Here is a 19,430-nt window from a genome sequence, read left to right as displayed (position 1 = left end):
TTTCCTAAAGTTATTGGTTTTTATCAAAATTTGTGATTTTTTTAAAAAATCGCTTCAAAGCTTCCAGTCTATAGTATCTTATCTCCTACAGGTCATAAAGTAACCAAATAAAACACCCTAAATATGAACGCCGGGGTCCACTGAACAGTTTGATGCCCAATATGTATAGGTTTACTTGAGTATGTAGCATGTAGGGGCCCCAATGTGAACATACCCCATATGTACTGTCATTTCTGTCATTTCAGCTCCTGCAAAATCAACACATTTACATAATTATATGTGGGATAAAGCTAGTAAAAAGTACGCTCACCCTAGAAAGTCATATATTTTTGGAAAGTACACATTCCCCCGAATCTAATATGGGTACCCATGTCTTTCTACTCCAAAGTACCAAGCCGCACAGCTTTTCTAAAGTTAGCAATTTTGATGACATTTCCAAAAATCCCCTCAAAGCTTCCATTTTGCAGCATCTTATCTCCCACATAGCATTAGGTACCAAGATAAAACACCCTGAATTTGAACACCAGGGGTCCACTGAACAGTTTGATGCCCAATATGTATAGGTTTATCTAAGTATTTGGCATGTAGGGGCCCCAATGTGAACATACCCCCATATGTACTGTCATTTCAGCTCCTGCAAAATCAACACATTTACATCATTATATGTGGGATAATGCTAGTAAAAAGTACGCTCACCCCAGAAAGTCATATATTTTTGGAAAGTACACATTCCTCCGAATCTAAAATGGGTACCCATGTCTTTCTACTTCAAAGTACCAAGCCGCACAGCTTTTCTAAATTAGCAATTTTGATGACATTTCCAAAAATCCCCTCAAAGCTTCCATTTTGCAGCATCTTATCTCCCACATAGCATTAGGTCCCAAGATAAAACACCCTAAATATGAATGCCAGGGGTCCACTGAACAGTTTTATGCCCAATATGTATAGGTTTACCTAAGTATGTGGCATGTAGGGGCCCCAATGGGAACATACCCCCATATGATCTATCATTTCAGCTCCTGCAAAATCAACACATTTACATCCTTTATGTGGGATAATGCTACAAAAAAGTACACTCACCCCAGAAAGCCATATATTTTTGGAAAGTACACATCCCCCCGAATCTATAATGGGTAAACATTTCTTCTTGCTTCAAAGTACCAAGCTGTAAAGCTTTCCTAAGTTTGCAGATTTATATGACATTTCGAAAATCTCATAAAAATGTTGCAATTTGCCGCATTTATCTCACACAATTTCTTGCGTACAAAGGCAAGTCACCCCAAATAGGAACACCAGAGGCCTACTGAACAGTTTGATGCCCAATATGCATAGATATACCAAAATCTGCGGTATGTACTGACCCCAAAATGAAAATAGCGCATAAGGATTTCTCGCCTGCCAACTCAGCTTTTGCACACAGAGCCCCCTGTCAGTGTATTATGTGCCAAAACTTCCCCTAACTATACAGTGACCCCCACAAAACCATATATTTTTGGAAAGTACACATTCTGACAAAACCAACAAGGGTAAAGAGTCCTTTCTACACCAAAGTACCAATCTGCAAAGCTTTCCTAAAGTTATTGGTTTTTATGACATTTCAGAAAATCACCTAAAAATGTTGCAATTTGCCGCATTTATCTCACACAATTTCTTGCGTACAAAGGCAAGTCAACCCAAATAGGAACACCAGAGGCCTACTGAACAGTTTGATGCCCAATATGCATAGATATACCAAAATCTGCGGTATGTACTGACCCCAAAATGAAAATAGCGCATAAGGATTTCTCGCCTGCCAGCTCAGCTTTTGCACACAGAGCCCCCTGACAGCGTATTATGTGCAGTAACCCCCCCTAACTATACCGAGACCCCCAGAAAACCATATATTTTTGGAAAGTACACATTCTGATGAATTCAAAATAGGCAAAGTTATTTTTGTACACCAAAGTTACACCTGGCAAAGCTATGCTAAAAATAGATTAGGAACACTTATACAGGGATAAAATGTGATAAAACCACAAAAATTGTGCAAATCAGTGAAACAACAAAATAAGTCACATGACAGTGTAATTAGTGGTCAGAATATCTGATCCAATAGTCACGCTGTCAAAATAAACAGTTTTTAGGTAAAAGAAACCAAAAACAAAGTGGTAAAATGAAAAAAACAAAACAAAAAAACAAAACAAAAAAAACCCAAAATATTTGTGTATACATGTGTAAAAGTTGTGTGATAGTGTGTATATGAGTGTAAATAAGTGTATAAAAGTGTGAAAAATGAAAAAAAAAATGCTAAAATGTGTGCTGTAAGTGTGTGTAAATTTATGTAAGTGTGTATAAATGTATGTAAATGTGTGTCTAAGTGTGTAAATGCAAGAATGAAAAAAAAGTCCTTACCTGTCCTGAAGACCCGATCGCTCCTGTTCAGTTGGGCCGGCGCTGGGGGGGAAGTAGGAAGCAGCAGACGTGATGCGATCGCGTCTGCTGCTTCCTGGAGGGTCCTGCGAACCGATCGATCGCAGGACCCTCATGACAGCCCCCCAGGCACATTGCCCAGGGGGGCTGTCATTGTTAGAAGCTCTCTGCAGCGGCAGCACATGCCGCCGCTGTAGAGAGCAGCGCTTAAATGCCAACGACGTATGGGACACGTCATTGGCGTTTAAGCCCTTTTACTGCCACAACGTATCCCATACGTCGTTGGCAGTAAAAGAGTTAAAGGAATACACTTACCCATATCTGTACATTCTAGTCTCCATTTAAAAAAAGTTACATTGTGAACATATGCTAAAGGATGCCTTTGGGCAAGTTCATTAATTAATTGATCAATGCAATAATAAACCCTTTTTACGTTTTCCTTTCTTTTATTTTTATGTGGAGGTTTAGTAAAAGAAAAAAATGTAAAGGTCACAGTCACAATGTCAGGGTTCTTCAGGGGTCTTTCCTGCCAATTGCAGGGACAAGGGGAGCACTCACCCAGCACCTGATCTGGGAATCAGCACTTATATTGTAGTGTCACCCACTGTGACCTACAGCACTTATATTTGCCTATTTGTGTCTGTATGTTACCCTCCCATATAGATTGTAAGCTCTTACCGGGCAGGGACCTCCATCCTCTTGTGTCTTTGACTCTTAACTTATTGCAACTGTATTTATCTTGTATCTATCTGTATTTATTGTTGTACTTTGTATTTATCTATTATTATCTTAATAATCCCGTTTGTATTAATCTATTCTACTGTAAAGCGCTGCGTACATACAGTAAGTAGCGCTTTATAAATAAAGATATACATACATACATACATACATGGGCCGACGTCCGCTGCAGAGGGCAACATAGGACCTAAAAACAGCCCTGCCCCTAAGAAGACCAATCCCACACTACTTAGACTTCTTACCTGCTTATATGGCTTACTGGCAATCCTCAGCAGTTTTGTGGTAAGAAGCTTTGAGAACTGCTGTTCTGCAGAGCCTCTACCTTGGGATATGAACCATTTAAAGTGAATGGGACCCTTAAGGGTGATTTTGTATAATTACCAAAACTTACTCATATACCTAACTATCAGCAGCATCTTGCAGCAAAGTCCTCTACCTAATTACAAAGTCATATTTTACATAATTCTCAGTTCAAAACTGGAACTCTTCTGCTCATAACCCTAGTCCACCCAGGCTGGCAGTCAAATTCTTTTAGTTTAAACACCCTTCAACATATTATAATGACCGGATTATTTTATCGTAGATCAAAGAGGTCTTCAGACCTACTGGTTTGGCCCCACCTTCCAGTTAAAGGCTACTCCGCTTATGCTCAGGTTACAGATATGTGAAAAAATGTTGTAATAGTCATGCCAGTATAAGCGCATAACATCTTAAATATACAGGTACTAAATTTGATTACACACTTCTATTGGAATGCTGGCAGTGATTAAAATGCACTACAATGCAAGGACATTTTCAGGCATTTTGTCACCCTAGTGAAATTTCGGCTGGTGCCATTGCTTTAATAAGCAATCAGGATTGCCCCAACCCCTTCCACAGCACTTGGCCCTTCCATATTTTTAACTAATGTTCTTTATTGTTTTTTTTTTTACTTGGCAATCATTCTAGAACAGTAATCAAGGAAAACCTCAGCTATCAAAATGCTTGGAACTCTCATTATAGTCATCCCATTATAGTGCATGAAATCACAGTGTATATTCCACACAGGAGAGAGAAGCAAGTCAGTAACACCACTAAATGTGAAGTCTGAAGTGTTTAGGGGTAGATTTATGATGCTGTTATTTTTTATGAGCAGTACCAATAAAATAATAACAAGTGGAGATAATTACCAAACCCTATTCTTCATTATTACCGATTCATAGTAATGCTGACAATTATCTTTACTCAAATAAAACCCATTAACTTGCAGTGCCTTAAATGTAATGCTATAATGATTACTTTAGTCAGTGATAAACTAATCAGTGCTCTCTGCTTCTGCTAAACTTTAACACCTCATAGAAAAGAATAGTGCCCAGATTCTTTAGGCTGTCAAACACATTCACACAGATTGAAACACTGATGAAAGAAATAAAATCTTCAATAAATTTGTAGTGCTGGGAATGCCTCTGGTTCGTCAGTTCATTATTAAGCAAGACAATCCCTTAAGGTGGTCATACATGGTAAGATTTGCCAGTTTGGCGAGGTCGCCAAACGAGAAAATCTTTCCCCTGATATGCCTACCCATCTTAGGTGGGTATGTCAGGAGAAGATCTGCTCATTTGGCAACTTTGCAACGTGTATGGCCACCTTTAAATCTTCCTGTGTATGCCCACCTTTAGAGTGGAATGGTACCAGTTAGTAAATAAAGCTAGTAGCATACTATCTAATAATACAAATAGGGTTGATAATGATAACTTACATATAAAACTATACGATATTTAAAAATGCCCTTTAGGATCATACTTAGGCAATAACTGACTGTCAACCAACAAATGCTAATATTTGTATTTGAGATTACAGTGTTGCTACAATTCTCTTTTATCTTCTTTATAGATTTCACTTTATCTTGCCATACTGTCTATTGCAGCATTCTCAGACAACCAATCTATGCAAATTGCTTCATTGACATCCCAGCTATTTTAATAAATCAATTAGGATTTGCACACAGTGTTTGTCTGAGCATGCTGTGCCCTCTGTCCACATATTCTCCTCTACGTGTGTGCACCTCCATGTTCTCTTCCAACTACACCGCTTATTTATATTTTGTACATACATTCTTCTAAGGATTTATGTATTCTGGGGACTTTCACTCACTTGTGCACTGCAAGGCCTACTAGCACTCACCCACAGAAAAGCAAGCTGTACACACGCTCTAAGGATGCAATTAGACTGCAAGCAGCCTCTAGGTGGATAGAAACAATATACTAATGCAAAAAGCTGTTGAAATTTATTCTTATAAGTCTTTAAAAAGAATGAAAGGCAAATTCTTCAAACATTACATAACATATCTTCATGTTGAATACAGAAAATGTATTTGGACCCTTCAACTGCCATCCAGCGTAGCTCACAGACTCCAACCTCCATCAATAATGTGCTCATTACCAGTGACATATGCAGACTTAAATAAACAAAAAAATCCATGTTATAATAGGCAAATTTAAAGGAATGCACTGTACAGCGTATGTTCAATAATTCACTTTTCCTTAGCAACAACCGATTTAAAAACATATTTGTCACTGATTACTGTTTGACAACCTATTTTTGCAAAGTTTTCATCTTCCCTGTGGTTGTAGAAATAACCCCATTATGTAGCTTTAAATAGATTGTTTGCCTTCACTTTGTATTTCCCACCATAATACCTTCTATATAAGTGTTTGTGTCAGTTGTGTAAAAATAAGGGCTATAATTAAATAAGGAAGCAATCACATATAAAAATAGTCATCATGGGTTCTGTGAAAAACTAATCCTATTTTATTTCCATTTGTGGTAACTGAACACTGCATACATCCCATTACAGTAAGGTTGCTGAACTTAAAGTTGATTCAGGGACTGATCCAATTGTTTTTTTGGAGTCAGGCATGATTTTTGGAGAGGCTTTACGTGGGGCTGTTTTTCTGCCTTCCTCAAATAGTATTTTGGCAGGTTTCACATGGACAAATGGTTGAACATAACTGTCAGCTACTACTGTATGTAACATTAATGCTCAGTAAGTAAATTCACTTACTTCATCAGATGCCAGGTACACACAAAGATGGGCAACTTCTTCTGCAGTAGCCATTCTGCCAGTCCTTTGTCGTGCAAGAAAGTCCTTAAAAGCCTGCTCAAATAATAAAATATGCAAAAAGATATATAGAAATGTCCCTAGCTTCACAAAGTGTCTGTTCTTCTATCCTACCTGTTCAGGATCTGGCCTTGCTTGAATCCTTTCCCTTAAAGATGGAGTATCCACCGTCCCTGCATAAAAACTAGAATTTAGCGCACATCCCTAAACAGTGATTTTATGACCCAGCCTCCTGTATGCCAATATTTTGTCAGAACACTTTACCTGAAAAAACAATTATATATACTCGAGTATAAGCCGATCCGAATAAAAGCCGAGGTACCTAATTTTACCTAAGAAAAGTGGAAAAACCTATTGACTCGAGTATAAGCCTAGGGTGGGAAATGCAGCAGCTTCTAAGTTTAATCAAAATAAATTCCAATAAAATTAGGATCTATCAATCTTACTGAACAAATACGTGCAGGGAATCAGTATGCAAGATGCCAGGCTCCCCCCTACTCCCCCCCCCTGTTCAGTGTGAGTTTTACTTTAAGGAGTTCCCCCTCCCTCTCCCTCCGTCACTCACCGTTCCATTGCTTGCCTGCATCAAAGAGCTCTGCCACACAAAAAGATAAATAGCAGGCCAGTTTGAGCTTTTCCGTGCATGCCTGCTCTCCCTCCCCCTATTACACACACAGACACCCGGAGCTGAAGCAGGGAGCATGTGATGTCACGCCGGGGGCGGGGCAAGGAACCAGGAAGGATCGGCACGCAGAAGAGAGCACAGGAAATCATGTAGCAGAGGGTGTTAGTTGGAGGGACTCGAGTATAAGCCGAGGGTTAATTTTTCAGCACATTTTGAGTGCTGGAAAACTTGGCTTATACGCGAGTATATACGGTACATATATCTAAGTATCTAAGTTATTTGAATTTTACTATTAAGCATCGACTGTACTGGACCCCTGTATTGGGGCTAGGCACACAGTTTCACTGATAGGAGTCAGTACCTATAGTGGGGAAACTACTTTGTGCAAAGCTTGATTTCAAAAAGAAAACTAAATCCTGACTTACATCTAAAGCATATATCTCCTTACCAGGACAAATACAGTTACATCTGATGCCTTGCTCAATGAAGTCTGACGCAACCGATTTGGTCAGGCCAATGACTGCTGCCTTTGATGTACTGTACACACACCTGTTCACCACACCTGCAGAAAAGACAAAATGAAAAAGACCCTTAGTCACAGAAACAGGTGTGAACACTACAGGGGTTTATAGGTGTGAACAACACGGGGTTTACATTTGTGAAAAATGCAGGGAATTACAGCTGAGGTAGGTGTGGACAATGCAGAGGATTACAGGTGTGAACAATACGAGAAATATAGCCTGAATTTGAGGTGTGGATAATACAGAGGATTACAGGTGTGAACAGTATGGGGGAATATAGCCTGAATTTGAGATGTGAACAATACAGGGGATTACAGCCTGAATCTGAGGTGTGAACAATGCAGAGGGCCAGTTGATCCAACCAGTTGGACAGCACTGAACTAGGGGGACTATTTAATAAGAAGGGAGAATGAATCCTCCATTTATAAACATTTTCTGAGAAAGGTGATAAGTGTCTCTCTCTATGTCTCTCTTACATATACACACACTAAAGCAGATTTTGCCTGCCCCCCACATAAGCAGAGCCGCATTCTTACACAATGTCATTCAGTTTCTTAAACAGAAATCCCAAGGGCCCACCAAACACATAAGTGCACCTGCTGCAGCCACCACTACCACCCCTTTCAGCTTTAGTGTAATGTAGGTGAAATTATTATTGGCATTATCTCTATATCTTGTATGATGCACTGCCCCAACCTTAAGTAGCACAAAAGAAGGCTGCTAGATACATAAAGCTCCCTAGATGGTTAGGCTGAATTAACATGTAAGTCATTCCAGGGAAACCTTACAACACACAGTACAAATGGTTCCAGGCCAGCTGCCAGATTAGTCTCATATGGGGAAAAAATCCTTTCTGATGCCAAAATGCAGGCCCACACTGGCAATCTGTGGATTCTGGCAAATGCCTGTAAGACACCATAGACAGTCACTAATTAGTGAGCCAGTGGTGGGCTGTTTGGGCCTCTGTGTCCTAGAAATGCCAGGGCCTATTTTGAATCCTAATCCAGGCCTGGTCGTAAGACCCCCTAACTGTACAAAGACTGTGCGTTGCTGCAATTTGCCGCATTTATCTCACATATGATCCTGTGTGATGTGATGCCCTGAATGAAAATAATGCATATGAATTTTCTCACGTATGCAGCATGCTCCTACATTAATCCCAGTACTTGATGTCCTGAAAAGGGGGCCTATTCCAAAAAAAAAAATACAAAATCTGAGTGGCAAAGTGCTAATGTCCATTAACATTCAGCCCTCACTTTCAGAATACTGAAGGGCAATAAACCTTTGAACTAAATTATTTCCCCAAGTAATATCACAAGCATCAGGAATGTGTATCAATTGACTTTTTATTGTCAGTGCTAAGAAACAGATTTTTCCTGTGACAATTGCTTTCAGCTGCCATAGACAGCACAATTCCACTAACTGTGACAGGGTCAGCTAGCCATAATTATGGTGGGCAATTTGATAGCTTGTGTCATAAATCATTTATGGGAAATAAACAGTATATATGCTCTGCACCAAAAAGTACAATAAACAAAATAATTAAGTATATAATAGTAAATAATAGATGGTACTATTTGCAAAACCCTCAGTCAAAGGGTGCAAAAGACCATCGAAAAATAAATCAAGCCAGACTCAAATATTTTCTTTAACAATGGGTCCATACAAAGAATTGCTGTATTGTTTCTAACAATGTGTTTTATTGGATTAAATTGGAAACTATATGTAAGTATGCAAGATAGTAACAACTTAAGTGGCCAAAACATTTTGACTTTGACACCAATATGTGCCCTCTACATTTGAGAAAAACTAGATAACACGTGGATATGCAAAAGGTTATGAATTACTAACTAATTTATAATACCTTTTTCATTTGCTTCTGATGCTTTTGAAGTTCGTACTATATAGTTTGTGTGTTTTATGCTGTGGGGCTTAAATTGGTCTGCAAAATGTGTCAAGTCAATTTGTAATGGATGCTCTTGAATGCTGTTTCATCACATATTTGCTTCCTGCAATTTTGTGCAATTTTCCACTCTGTTAAATTATTGGCACTTAGAATGGCTTTAAAAGATAGTAAAATCTGTTCAGCATTGTAGGCTGCTTCAACCATACAACCAGTTAGTTATATGTGAACAATTCATATTCAACACATGAGCAGTCATTGACAGTTTTGACTTGATTCTACACTAAATAGAATGCAAAAAAAATACAGCCAGTGCTGGCTTTGATAAAGGTCTGTACTAACGTTCCTGTAAACAAAATCAATTTTTATAAGCTCTGTTTACCATTGCTCAATGCTAAATCTCTTCCTCTATACCTGAAATGAACTTTTATGCACCTCTTTCCTCCAGCCTCCTTTTCTTTCTCGTTGTCTTTCTGAAAATTCTTCCCACTCATCAGTCTCTTAATGAACTAATATTTATGGGTTTTGTTTGAACTGGCCAATGAATACATACACAATACTTGGGGTACCAGTTACCTTTAATGCTTGATGCCACAGAAGACATGTTAATAATATTTCCTGATTTCTGAGCAAGCATCTGTAAAAAATAATAATTATCAGTATTTGTTATACATCAGTTATACACAAATGATTTATTTGCACTGAGATACAAGTTATTTCTTCCCACCTGTAAAATATGCATTTAGGCAAACAAGGTGCCAATTTCAATAAAAATGATATTAAAGTGTTTTTTTTTTTTTTAAATCACAGCTGCTCTTCTATCTTAACTTTCACATTGTTGTATACACAAAATCATATTCAGTGCTGCAGTCATTTGCAGTTGATGCAGATATATAGAGCTGTGGATATTGAATAAAAAATAATTAAGGGTTAAGAGGATACCTCTATCACCCAGGTCACTAAAAAAGAAAAGACATTTATTTTTATGTGTGCAAAAATACTAATACAATGCTAGTACAATAGCAAACTGAAATGTATTATGAAACAAAACCATAATAAAGAAATATTAATGTTATAACACATCATGTTGTAGATTATCTGTTGCAAAATGTCAGGCTATTAAAGGGGAATACGCAAACCTGATGGCATGTTATGAGTAAGCCAGCAGTCAAGAGACAGAAGCAGATATATATACAGAGCTGCATCTCGCTTACTCTTACTAAAGGGGTTGTTCACCTCTAAATTAGTATTACATAGATTGATATTCTGAGACAATCTGCAATTAATTTCCATTTTTTGTACTTTTTCAGTCATTTACTTTTTTGTTCAGCAGCTCTCCTGTTTGGAATTTTAGCAGCTGTCTGATTTCTAGGGTCTTCTTTACCTTAGCAGCCAGGCAGTAGGTTGAATGAGAGCCAGGAATATGAATAGGAGAGGGACTGAGTAGAAAGACAAGTAATATAAAATAACAATAATAATAAACTTGAAAGCTGTGAAGATGTAGCAGTGGAGGGCAAATAATTAAAAAACTATAACACGTAAACAATGAAGACCAATTGCAAAGTTGCTAGGAATAGGACATTCTATAGCATATTAAAAGTTAATTTAAAGGTGAACCACCCCTTTAAGATACTCTTATTCCTAAGAAAGGAATATGCACATCAAAATTAACATGAACATAAAAACAATGTGCTGCATTGATTAAAGTACTGTTGTGAAATCAAGTGTTACTAGAAGCTCTAGAACCTTGTACAAGGCCAGAATTAAGAATAACTTAAAAAATCAGCAATACCCTGGATAAAAGAACACTCTTTAAACAGAACCCCAGCCCTTTAGCAGGGAAGATCTGTGCCTCTAAAGATGGCCCAGTAGCTCCCCATCTTCTTTTCTGCTGATTCACTGCACATGCTCTGTGCTGCTGTCAGTTACTGAGCTTAGGGACTAACGCACAAAATACTGTATATATAGAATATAAATGTCACAATATAAGGCTGACTAGTAATTCATTCAGATTCTCATTACAGGCAGCTCTGAAACCAGTGCAATAATTAGCCCTGAAGCATCAGCTTCAATTAAAACCTTGTGTTGCCCAGAGCACACTGAGCATGTGAGGGTCACTGACAAAATCCAAGAAGGGGAGCTCCTGTGAAAAAGGCCTTTACTACTATACTCCTACTATCGATACTAATTCTTCAGGCTGGTGCAATTAGTATATAAAATATGGCATTTCTAGCCATATTTATTTTAAGGGGTTTATTTCTTCTTTAAGTAATTCAATTTCAATACACTTCAGAAGCACCAAAACTTTGATTCCTAACCTCTAATGATGCAGGAGTTGTGGGAAACCAAGTTGGCCATGATGGGGTCTAATGGGCACAAATAATTAAGTCTTTAACAAAAGAAAAAAGAAGTTAACAGAACATATTAGAAGATCGGAGTGAGGGACAGAGTGAGATACAGAGGTGGGATAAAAAAACAGGTTATCACAGGGAGTATTGGTGTTGGAAGAAGGTCAAGAAGCCAAACCTGAAACTAGGGCCCACTGTACCTTAAATAAGCCCCAGCATGGCTGCCCGCATTTTAGATTTTGACAACAGTACTCTCAAACACTGCAGCAAAGAATGTACATGCAAATGGTTTAGGTTGGACCTATTAAATCCAAATCTTACAGAAATCTTTGGAGAATCTTAACAATGCCTTAAAGATAAACTCTTTTCATAACTAGCATTGGGAATACTAAATCCCTGAGAAAGGCCAGTAACCAATACTTACTTTGGGCAAGAATGTTTTAATCATAAGGTACATGCTACGGACATTTACATTCATGGTGAAATCCCAGTCTGCCTCTGCACAATCCAATATGGTTCCATGGTGCACAAACCTACAACATTACATGTAGATGTTACAGTCTAACAGGCACTATAAGTGAAATGGCATACAAGGGACATTTTTTACCCCAGGTAAACCCTCACAAACACTTAGCATAGACGAATCTTGTCTGAAAGGAAGAACTCTGTGTATTTGCCCATGTGTATCTTTCAAGTATGACATTTAACTATGATGGGTTTGATTCCAGTATTTGATTGTACATGCATACTGCAACCATTCCTAACTTGATGTAGAAATTGAAACCAACCAACACCAATTTATGTCAATGTATGAATTGGAGCTGAGTTACCACTCCACCCTTATAAGCCTACTCACCCAGCTACATTGAAGAGAACATCGACTCTATCAATTTCTTTGCATAATTTTTCAATCTGATCCTTTTTAGTGACATCCAAAACTCTTGTCTGAATACCTAAACCAGATGAACAGCTGATGAAGTGTATTCTTCAATTTTAGTTCCATCTGAAAATCTAAACTCTACATTTCGAGCTGCCGGTACATTTGTTTATTGAAGATCATACCTTTATAAGCTTCCAGTTCTTTTAGCTTTGTTTCATTGATGTCTGTTGCAATGACCTGAGCTCCTTCATTGACAAATGCCTTAAAAAGTAAAATTATAGAAAAACAAAGTAATATTTGGACACAAGGGTGTCCTCAAACATACTGTTTTTTAGTGTCTGAGCTTCAATTTTTCTTCCTTAATGTGATAGGCCACGGGCCATCAATCTAAAGCTCTCTGGTTTTAATGTTCACCCTATTAATTGGCCTTCCCCTCCAAAGACTGTCCCCACTCCAGTCCATAATGAATACTGCTGCCAGGCTCATATACCTCTCCAACCGCTCCTCCTCTGCCGTGCCACTCTGCCAATCCCTGCACTGGCTTCCCTACCATCCAGGATAAAATTCAAACTAATGACTCTTACATTCAAAGCAGTTCATAACTCTGCCCCACCCTACATCTCTGAACTTATCTCTAAGTACCATCCAACCCGCTTGTTATGCTCCTCTACTGACCTGCTCCTCAACTCCTCTCTTATTCCCTCCTAACACACATGCATTCAAGACTTTGCAAGGGCTGCCCCCCTTCTCTGGAATTCGCTCCCACAAACTGTCAGACTTTCTCCCAATCTCTCTGCCTTCAAGAGATCTCTAAAAACGTATTTATTTAGAGAAGCTTACCCTAATCTAGTTTAAAATAACCTCAGTGTGCCGCTAAAAGCAATACCCTGTGCCACACCTGTCACAACTCTGTCATGCCCATTCACACACCTTGGGGCACATTTACTAATCCACGAATCCGAATGGGAAAAATTTGGGTTGGAAACAAACATTTTGCAACTTTTTCGTATTTTTTTCGTCCGCGTTATGAATTTTTTCGTAAATTGTCGCGACTTTTTCGTAGCTGTTACGACTTGCGCGAATTGTCGCGACTTTTTCGTAGCCGTTACGATTTGCTCGTATATTGTCACGACTTTTTCGTATTGAGCGCTCGTAAACGGTCGGCAAAACTTTCAGACTTTGCATGATTTTGGAAGCCTCCCATAGGACTCAATGGCACTCTGCAGCTCCAACCTGGCCCAAGGAAAGTCACGATACTGAAGCTTGAATGAATCCGAAACTTTCATACTCGGCGCGAAGGCTACGAAAAAGTCGCGACAATCCGCGCAAGTCGTAACGCTACGAAAAAGTCGCTACAATTTACGAAAAAATTGCAAAATATGCATTCGGACGTTCGTGGATTAGTAAATGTGCCCCCTTGTGTCTCAACCCTTTCTCCTTGTAGATTGTAACCTCTTTTGGGCAGGGCTCTCTTCACCTCTTGTATCAGTTATTGATTGCTTTATATGTTACTTGTATGTCCAATGTATGAAACCCACTTATTGTACAGCGCTGCGGAATGTGTTGGCACTTTATAAATAAATGTTAATAATAATAAGAAATTGTACCTTGGCCATCAGATATATTTATATGAGTGGAAGAAGGCACAGAAACATGCAGAAAGTCTGCTTTAAAGTGTTCATGTTGTTTCTGCCCTTGCTTCCACTTACTGATATTTCTTTACGTTGTACATGCTCTGGACAGTGGCATAGGAGCAGGTCTTTGGTATTTGTTACTTGTCTGACTTTACCAAACAATGAAGTCTGTAAAAAGCACCTCCCCCAACTTTCATTTCTCAGCCAAAAAAGTCACACAAAACAACTGGTTAAACTAGAAAGGGAAGTTTGAGAACAAACTTCATGTTGGTTTGAAAAATGTGAAGTAAACAAAAAAATTTACAGCTGCACTCAATTTTCTGTGGTGCAAAGTCTCATAGACATATGGCAGCGCCCCAACAATGTATAGAACAAAGTAGAAATAGAGACTGCATTCAAGCAAAATTTCAGCTGGGGAGCTTTCCCCATTTATTATGCCAATGTACCACACAAAAAAAAAAAAACAACATTTTGGGGGGCACTCCCTCCCTCCGTCAGGAAGGAGGGGAGTGCCCCCTGAAACGTTTTTTTTTTTTGTGGTACATTGGCATAATAAATGGGGTTTGCTCCCCAGCTGAAATTTTGCTTGAATGCAGTCTCTATTTCTACTTTGTTCTATACATTGAAAAACGTGAAGCCACTGAATGAAATCTGATCTGTTGTTGGCTTGCCCACTTTTTCTAACCCTGGACCACAGGGTAAAAACCAGTGTGCAAAGTTTGGGGTCTGTAGTTTTAATAGTGTCTGAATGGCAGCAATTTAAATTTCCCCACTGATCTGATTGGCGGTTGGTGGCCCCACCCACTTTTTCTAACCAGGAACTGCAGTTACCCAGTGACAAACTCTGCGAAAAGAAAAAGTGGAAGAATAAGCTGAAGTCGAAGAACAGTATGTTGGGTTTTTCAACCCAACATAATAACCATGACCGCCAGAATAAGGTCTGAATTTTTGGCATCAAAATTAATGTAATACTCTGACTTTCTTTGTACTTTGTGCAGCACAGTGATGTCCGAGTGCCATCAAATAATGGTTATCCTCCTGACACAAAGTAAAGCCAGCACTCTTTACAAATCATCTTTATAACTAGCTATAAACTTGGGTAAAAGGAGGATAATCTAAGCCTTGACACCTTAATGTTGATAGTGAACTAGTGACCTAACTCTCTACAAGTATAAAAACTGGTAATTATAAAGCAAGTAATTAAACACAAAACCTATTTAATAGTAGCTATAAGAAAACTGAGCAAGCTCTTAGCCAACAGACTTACAATGGCCGCAGCCCTTCCAATGCCTTGTGCTGCAGCTGACAGAACAATCACTTTTCCATCCAAACGGCCCATGATCGCCTCCTGTAAAACACAGTGTGAGATTAAAACGAATCTCAAAAACCCTTTAACAAACTCTGGCACAAGCTAGTAAAATAAAGCAGCTTTAGGCAAAACTCAGGTTTTGGCACTGTAACAACCATCTGTAGCTAATAAGTCTCAGTCTTTTTCTCAGGGTATGCAAAGAAAGTCTGACATTCTACTTTATGACCCACAATACATGTTTATAATTAATTATGTATATTAATTTAATTACTACTACTCAGAGCTGGTTTAAATGCTCTGCTCCACTAGGCCCCCCTGTCATTTGCAGCTTCCTCCGCCAGCTCTGTTCTAGTGTGATCACTTCCACTGAGGCGGGCAGAAAATTCAAACTCCTGTCGAAACCTGCTGCCCAATCCCCAGCAGAGACACGGCCAGTGGGCGGCATGCTGCCTCCTGAACTTTGCCGCCCTAGGCCTGGGCCTTTGTGGCCTGACCACAAATCCAGACCTGCTATTGCTTATTGTGGCATATATTGTACTCCTACTGTAAATTAAAAGGCAATGACAAAACACGTGAGGTTGTAAGTTAATACAAGACATCTAATACACTTTACAAATTTGCATCAGATATTTTATTTTCTTTTGGCAAAAGTAAACACAATGAAATGAATTAATTCTAAAGTACTGTTTGCATTAAAAAAGCCTGAAAAAAAGACTGCCAAACAAAAACAGAGCGGCGAAGTTAGTTTAGTGCACAAAAAATAAGATAAAGGTGGCTAAATCCTTCAAAATACTATCGAGAAAGTATTAATCATACCCAGTGGAAAGATAAGGTCCGGGTGTAAAAACCCCGGACCTAACACAAATGTTGATAGTCAAACAAGGTCTATACACTCAGGATAGCAGTCAAAGCACACTCACCCGGATCCCAGGGTGGCTCGGGTGCCAGAAGCCCCGAACCCGTAGCCAGGGAAGTTATTCCAACAATAAACGAAAAAAGGCTTCCAAGCACTCCAAACCTTCCAAATTAAAACAGCATCTTTATTAGTCCATTAAAATGTGAACGCCTAACGCGTTTCGTGCGCGTGCGCACTTAATCATAGGCTAGACACACACGTTAAAGAGAGGGTTTAAATAGCTTACAAACAGTGATCTGTGATAATTGGTAAATGAATGACATCAGTGTAAAACATCAAAGAGATGAATGAACCAACAAGTCCATCCATCAAGTTAACAATACTCGGGAAACAATCTCAATGGAAACTTAATAAAGATGACAATTCCTATAGTCGGTATAATTAAATCAATCGTTCATAAAGCATATAAAGTCATAAATATAGTAAGATACATTGTGATTGCGTTCACATTTTAATGGACTAATAAAGATGCTGTTTTAATTTGGAAGGTTTGGAGTGCTTGGAAGCCTTTTTTCGTTTATTGTTGAAAAAAAGACTGGATGAAGTTTGAAATCTGATGCTTCGTGACTAGTGACACTTTTCTGGCCTCAGGCTCAGGCTTCCGCGCAAAGACTATGGATAGAACTGATGTCAGAGAAGTTATTATTATTTATTATCCCCTCCGTACAGATGCCCAAATTTTCAAATTATAACGGGATTTTAAAGACAAAATGACACGTGATTCGTTGTATGCAATAAATATGCTCTACTGCAGGCAACTATTCTCCTGCCAATAATGTAGATTGCCAGTTGGAAAACAAACATGCATCGCTGAGACGCAAGAAGTTTCCTCGCGAAGCAACCTTGAAAAGACGCATATGTTTACGCACATTTGCAGAGGATTTGTTGCTCGCAGTATACTAATCTCCTTGCGTCATTGCCCTAAAAACGCTAGGAATAATTGTAATTATATTATTCATAACAAAGCTGTATATTTGGCTGACTACCTATATCCACATATTCCTAGAGTATTACTTTTACCTCTACCCTCAGAATTTGTATTGCAATTTGGACTATTTCATGTTTGATGTGAGTACCCACTAGCCTTTTATATCATGGTACAGGTATGGGACCTGTTATCCAGAATGCTTGGAACCTGGGGTTTTCCGGATAAGGGATCTTTCCATTATTTGGATCTCCAAAACTTAAATCTGCTAAAAATCATTGAAATATTGAATAAACCCAATAGAAGCGGTAAAACAATCCTATGATTTGTGCAAGGTACAAGCATGGCATACTTGCGTATTAATGAGTGATTTTGTTAATCTAGTCTGGAGATTATTAATCTATGGGTCAGGATGCAAAAACTGCCTCTCCCCCCACCACCATGCAGTTTAGGGTAGGTCTCCATGATCTGCACTAACAACAGTGATTGAATTAAGGTGTACATGTTATTCTCAAACAAATCTTGGCTCACAAAGCTGGATCCTGGAATTAATCAGTGTCCCCAGAGAACAAGCTTAAAGGAGAAGGAAAGGCTAAATCACTGAGGGTGCCAAATTTTAGAAGTAGGAAAATATGGACTAGTTCAAGGTTTCTTAAAGGAACAGTTCAGTGTAAAAATGAAACTGGGCAAAATAAAAAAATATTTTTAATATAGTTAGGCAAAAATGTAATCTATAAAGGCTGGAGTGTGCAGATGTCTAACATAATAGCCAGAACTTTACTTCCTCCTTTACAGCTCTCTAGCTGTTAGCAGTCAGTAACCAATCAGTGACTTGAGGGGAGGGGCCATATGGGACATAACTGTTTGGTTAGTTTGCATTTGAATCTGCCCTGTGTGCTCACAAACTAACTGATAGTTATGTGAACTAGTTATGTCCCATGAGCCCTCCCTAAAATCACTGACTAACTAAGATTTTAGAGAGCCGAAAGTGGGAAGTAGTGTTCCTGGCTATTATGTTAGACATTTGCCCACTCCAGCCTTTTACATTTTTGCCTAATAGACTATATTAAAAATATGTTTTTATTTTGCACAGTCTGTCTATTTTACAGAGTTTCATTTTTACACTGAGCTGTTCCTTTAAAGAAGGAAAGTTCCAATCACTGGAGGGTGCCAAAGTGTTAGACCCCCAGCTGGTGCTCCTGTTAAATCAACTACATTTACTTAAAGGCTGACAGGGCCTGAATGCAAGAAATCTCCAGCATATCTTAAGAAAGGACAGACAGCAAAGCGACAGCTAGAAGGTGCTCTCCATTCAGAAGTGTCACTTGTGTGCGAATGACACGGTATATAGCACTCCCCTCACTATGCTGGGGTATTGTGCATACTCGTCTGCATTCTGTAAGGCTCTGGGGTAGCCATTGCCAGCGTTACCCCCACTTTCTCCTACAGAACTAAGCACTAAAATGACTAAATTAGCCGAGACCACAATCTGCAGCAACACAACCCTCTCTCTGATCACCGCAGCCATTTCAAGATGGAAGCCTGGAATAGCAATGGCTAAACGCTACTTACTGTATTTCCCCACCGAGTGCGCTTTCCTATAGCGAAATAAACAAGACGCGGCTTTCTCCAGGAATCTGATCTTTGCACAGAAGCAGTGGTAATTAAACGAGAACAGATAGCAGGCACGGATAGTACCAGTCAATTCGGTGCTGCCACCTTGTGTTCAAACTGGGGAATGCGCGACACAGCTTGTGATTTCCTATATTCTGAGTATCTGCCAGGCATGGAATGTGGATATTAGCAAACACCAGAGGAGCTGCTGTAAGACAATTATAGTTACATTTTTTTTTATAAGGCCTCTGTGGGCCCCTTCGTGTTCTTCAAACGCCAGTAAGAACCTGGTAGCTGAATAATATTGGAACATCCTTTCCAAACCCCAGTTTCTGTTCTGCATTTGGGGTCCTGACTCGAATTTCAAAATGTTTGAGTTTCAGTGGGAGGAGCGTCTAAACCCTGCCCATTCTAAAGGAAATTTCCTATAGCTTACAATTACATTGGCAGAAAGTGTCGTGCAAATGGAGGGCTATAACATGCACTACAAGCAGTGCAGGGCCAGTAG

At 39.0% G+C, this 19,430-nt stretch overlaps 1 protein-coding gene across 1 annotated transcript; it reads right to left on the bottom strand.

The window, feature by feature from the left end:
• Positions 1-5,391: 5,391 nt before the first annotated feature.
• bdh2 (3-hydroxybutyrate dehydrogenase 2) lies at positions 5,392-19,240 on the bottom strand. Its single transcript, XM_002934757.4, has 10 exons — positions 18,881-19,240; positions 15,426-15,506; positions 12,707-12,785; positions 12,501-12,597; positions 12,069-12,177; positions 9,873-9,933; positions 7,321-7,434; positions 6,362-6,420; positions 6,191-6,283; positions 5,392-5,584 (listed from the first exon to the last, which is right to left on the bottom strand). Exons 2-10 carry the CDS (start codon positions 15,495-15,497, stop codon positions 5,531-5,533), a joined length of 738 nt encoding a protein of 245 aa, XP_002934803.2. The 5' UTR covers positions 15,498-15,506; positions 18,881-19,240; the 3' UTR covers positions 5,392-5,530.
• Between the last annotated feature and the right edge of the window lie 190 nt (positions 19,241-19,430).

The sequence above is a fragment of the Xenopus tropicalis genome, chromosome 1, assembly GCF_000004195.4.
Source record: "Xenopus tropicalis strain Nigerian chromosome 1, UCB_Xtro_10.0, whole genome shotgun sequence".
Classification (NCBI taxonomy): domain Eukaryota; kingdom Metazoa; phylum Chordata; class Amphibia; order Anura; family Pipidae; genus Xenopus; species Xenopus tropicalis.
This window is presented reverse-complemented; position numbering and strand designations above follow the sequence as displayed.

Bases quoted from the DNA above. Each gene is read 5' to 3' on its own strand.
- bdh2 (XM_002934757.4), bottom strand. From the start codon at position 15,497: ATGGGCCGTTTGGATGGAAAAGTGATTGTTCTGTCAGCTGCAGCACAA. The intron at 12,178-12,500 runs GTGAGTAGGCTT...GTAATGTTGTAG, and splicing joins GTTCTCTTCAATGTAGCTGG to GTTTGTGCACCATGGAACCA. The intron at 6,421-7,320 runs GTAAGGAGATAT...GTTTTTATGCAG, and splicing joins ATGTAACTGTATTTGTCCTG to GGACGGTGGATACTCCATCT.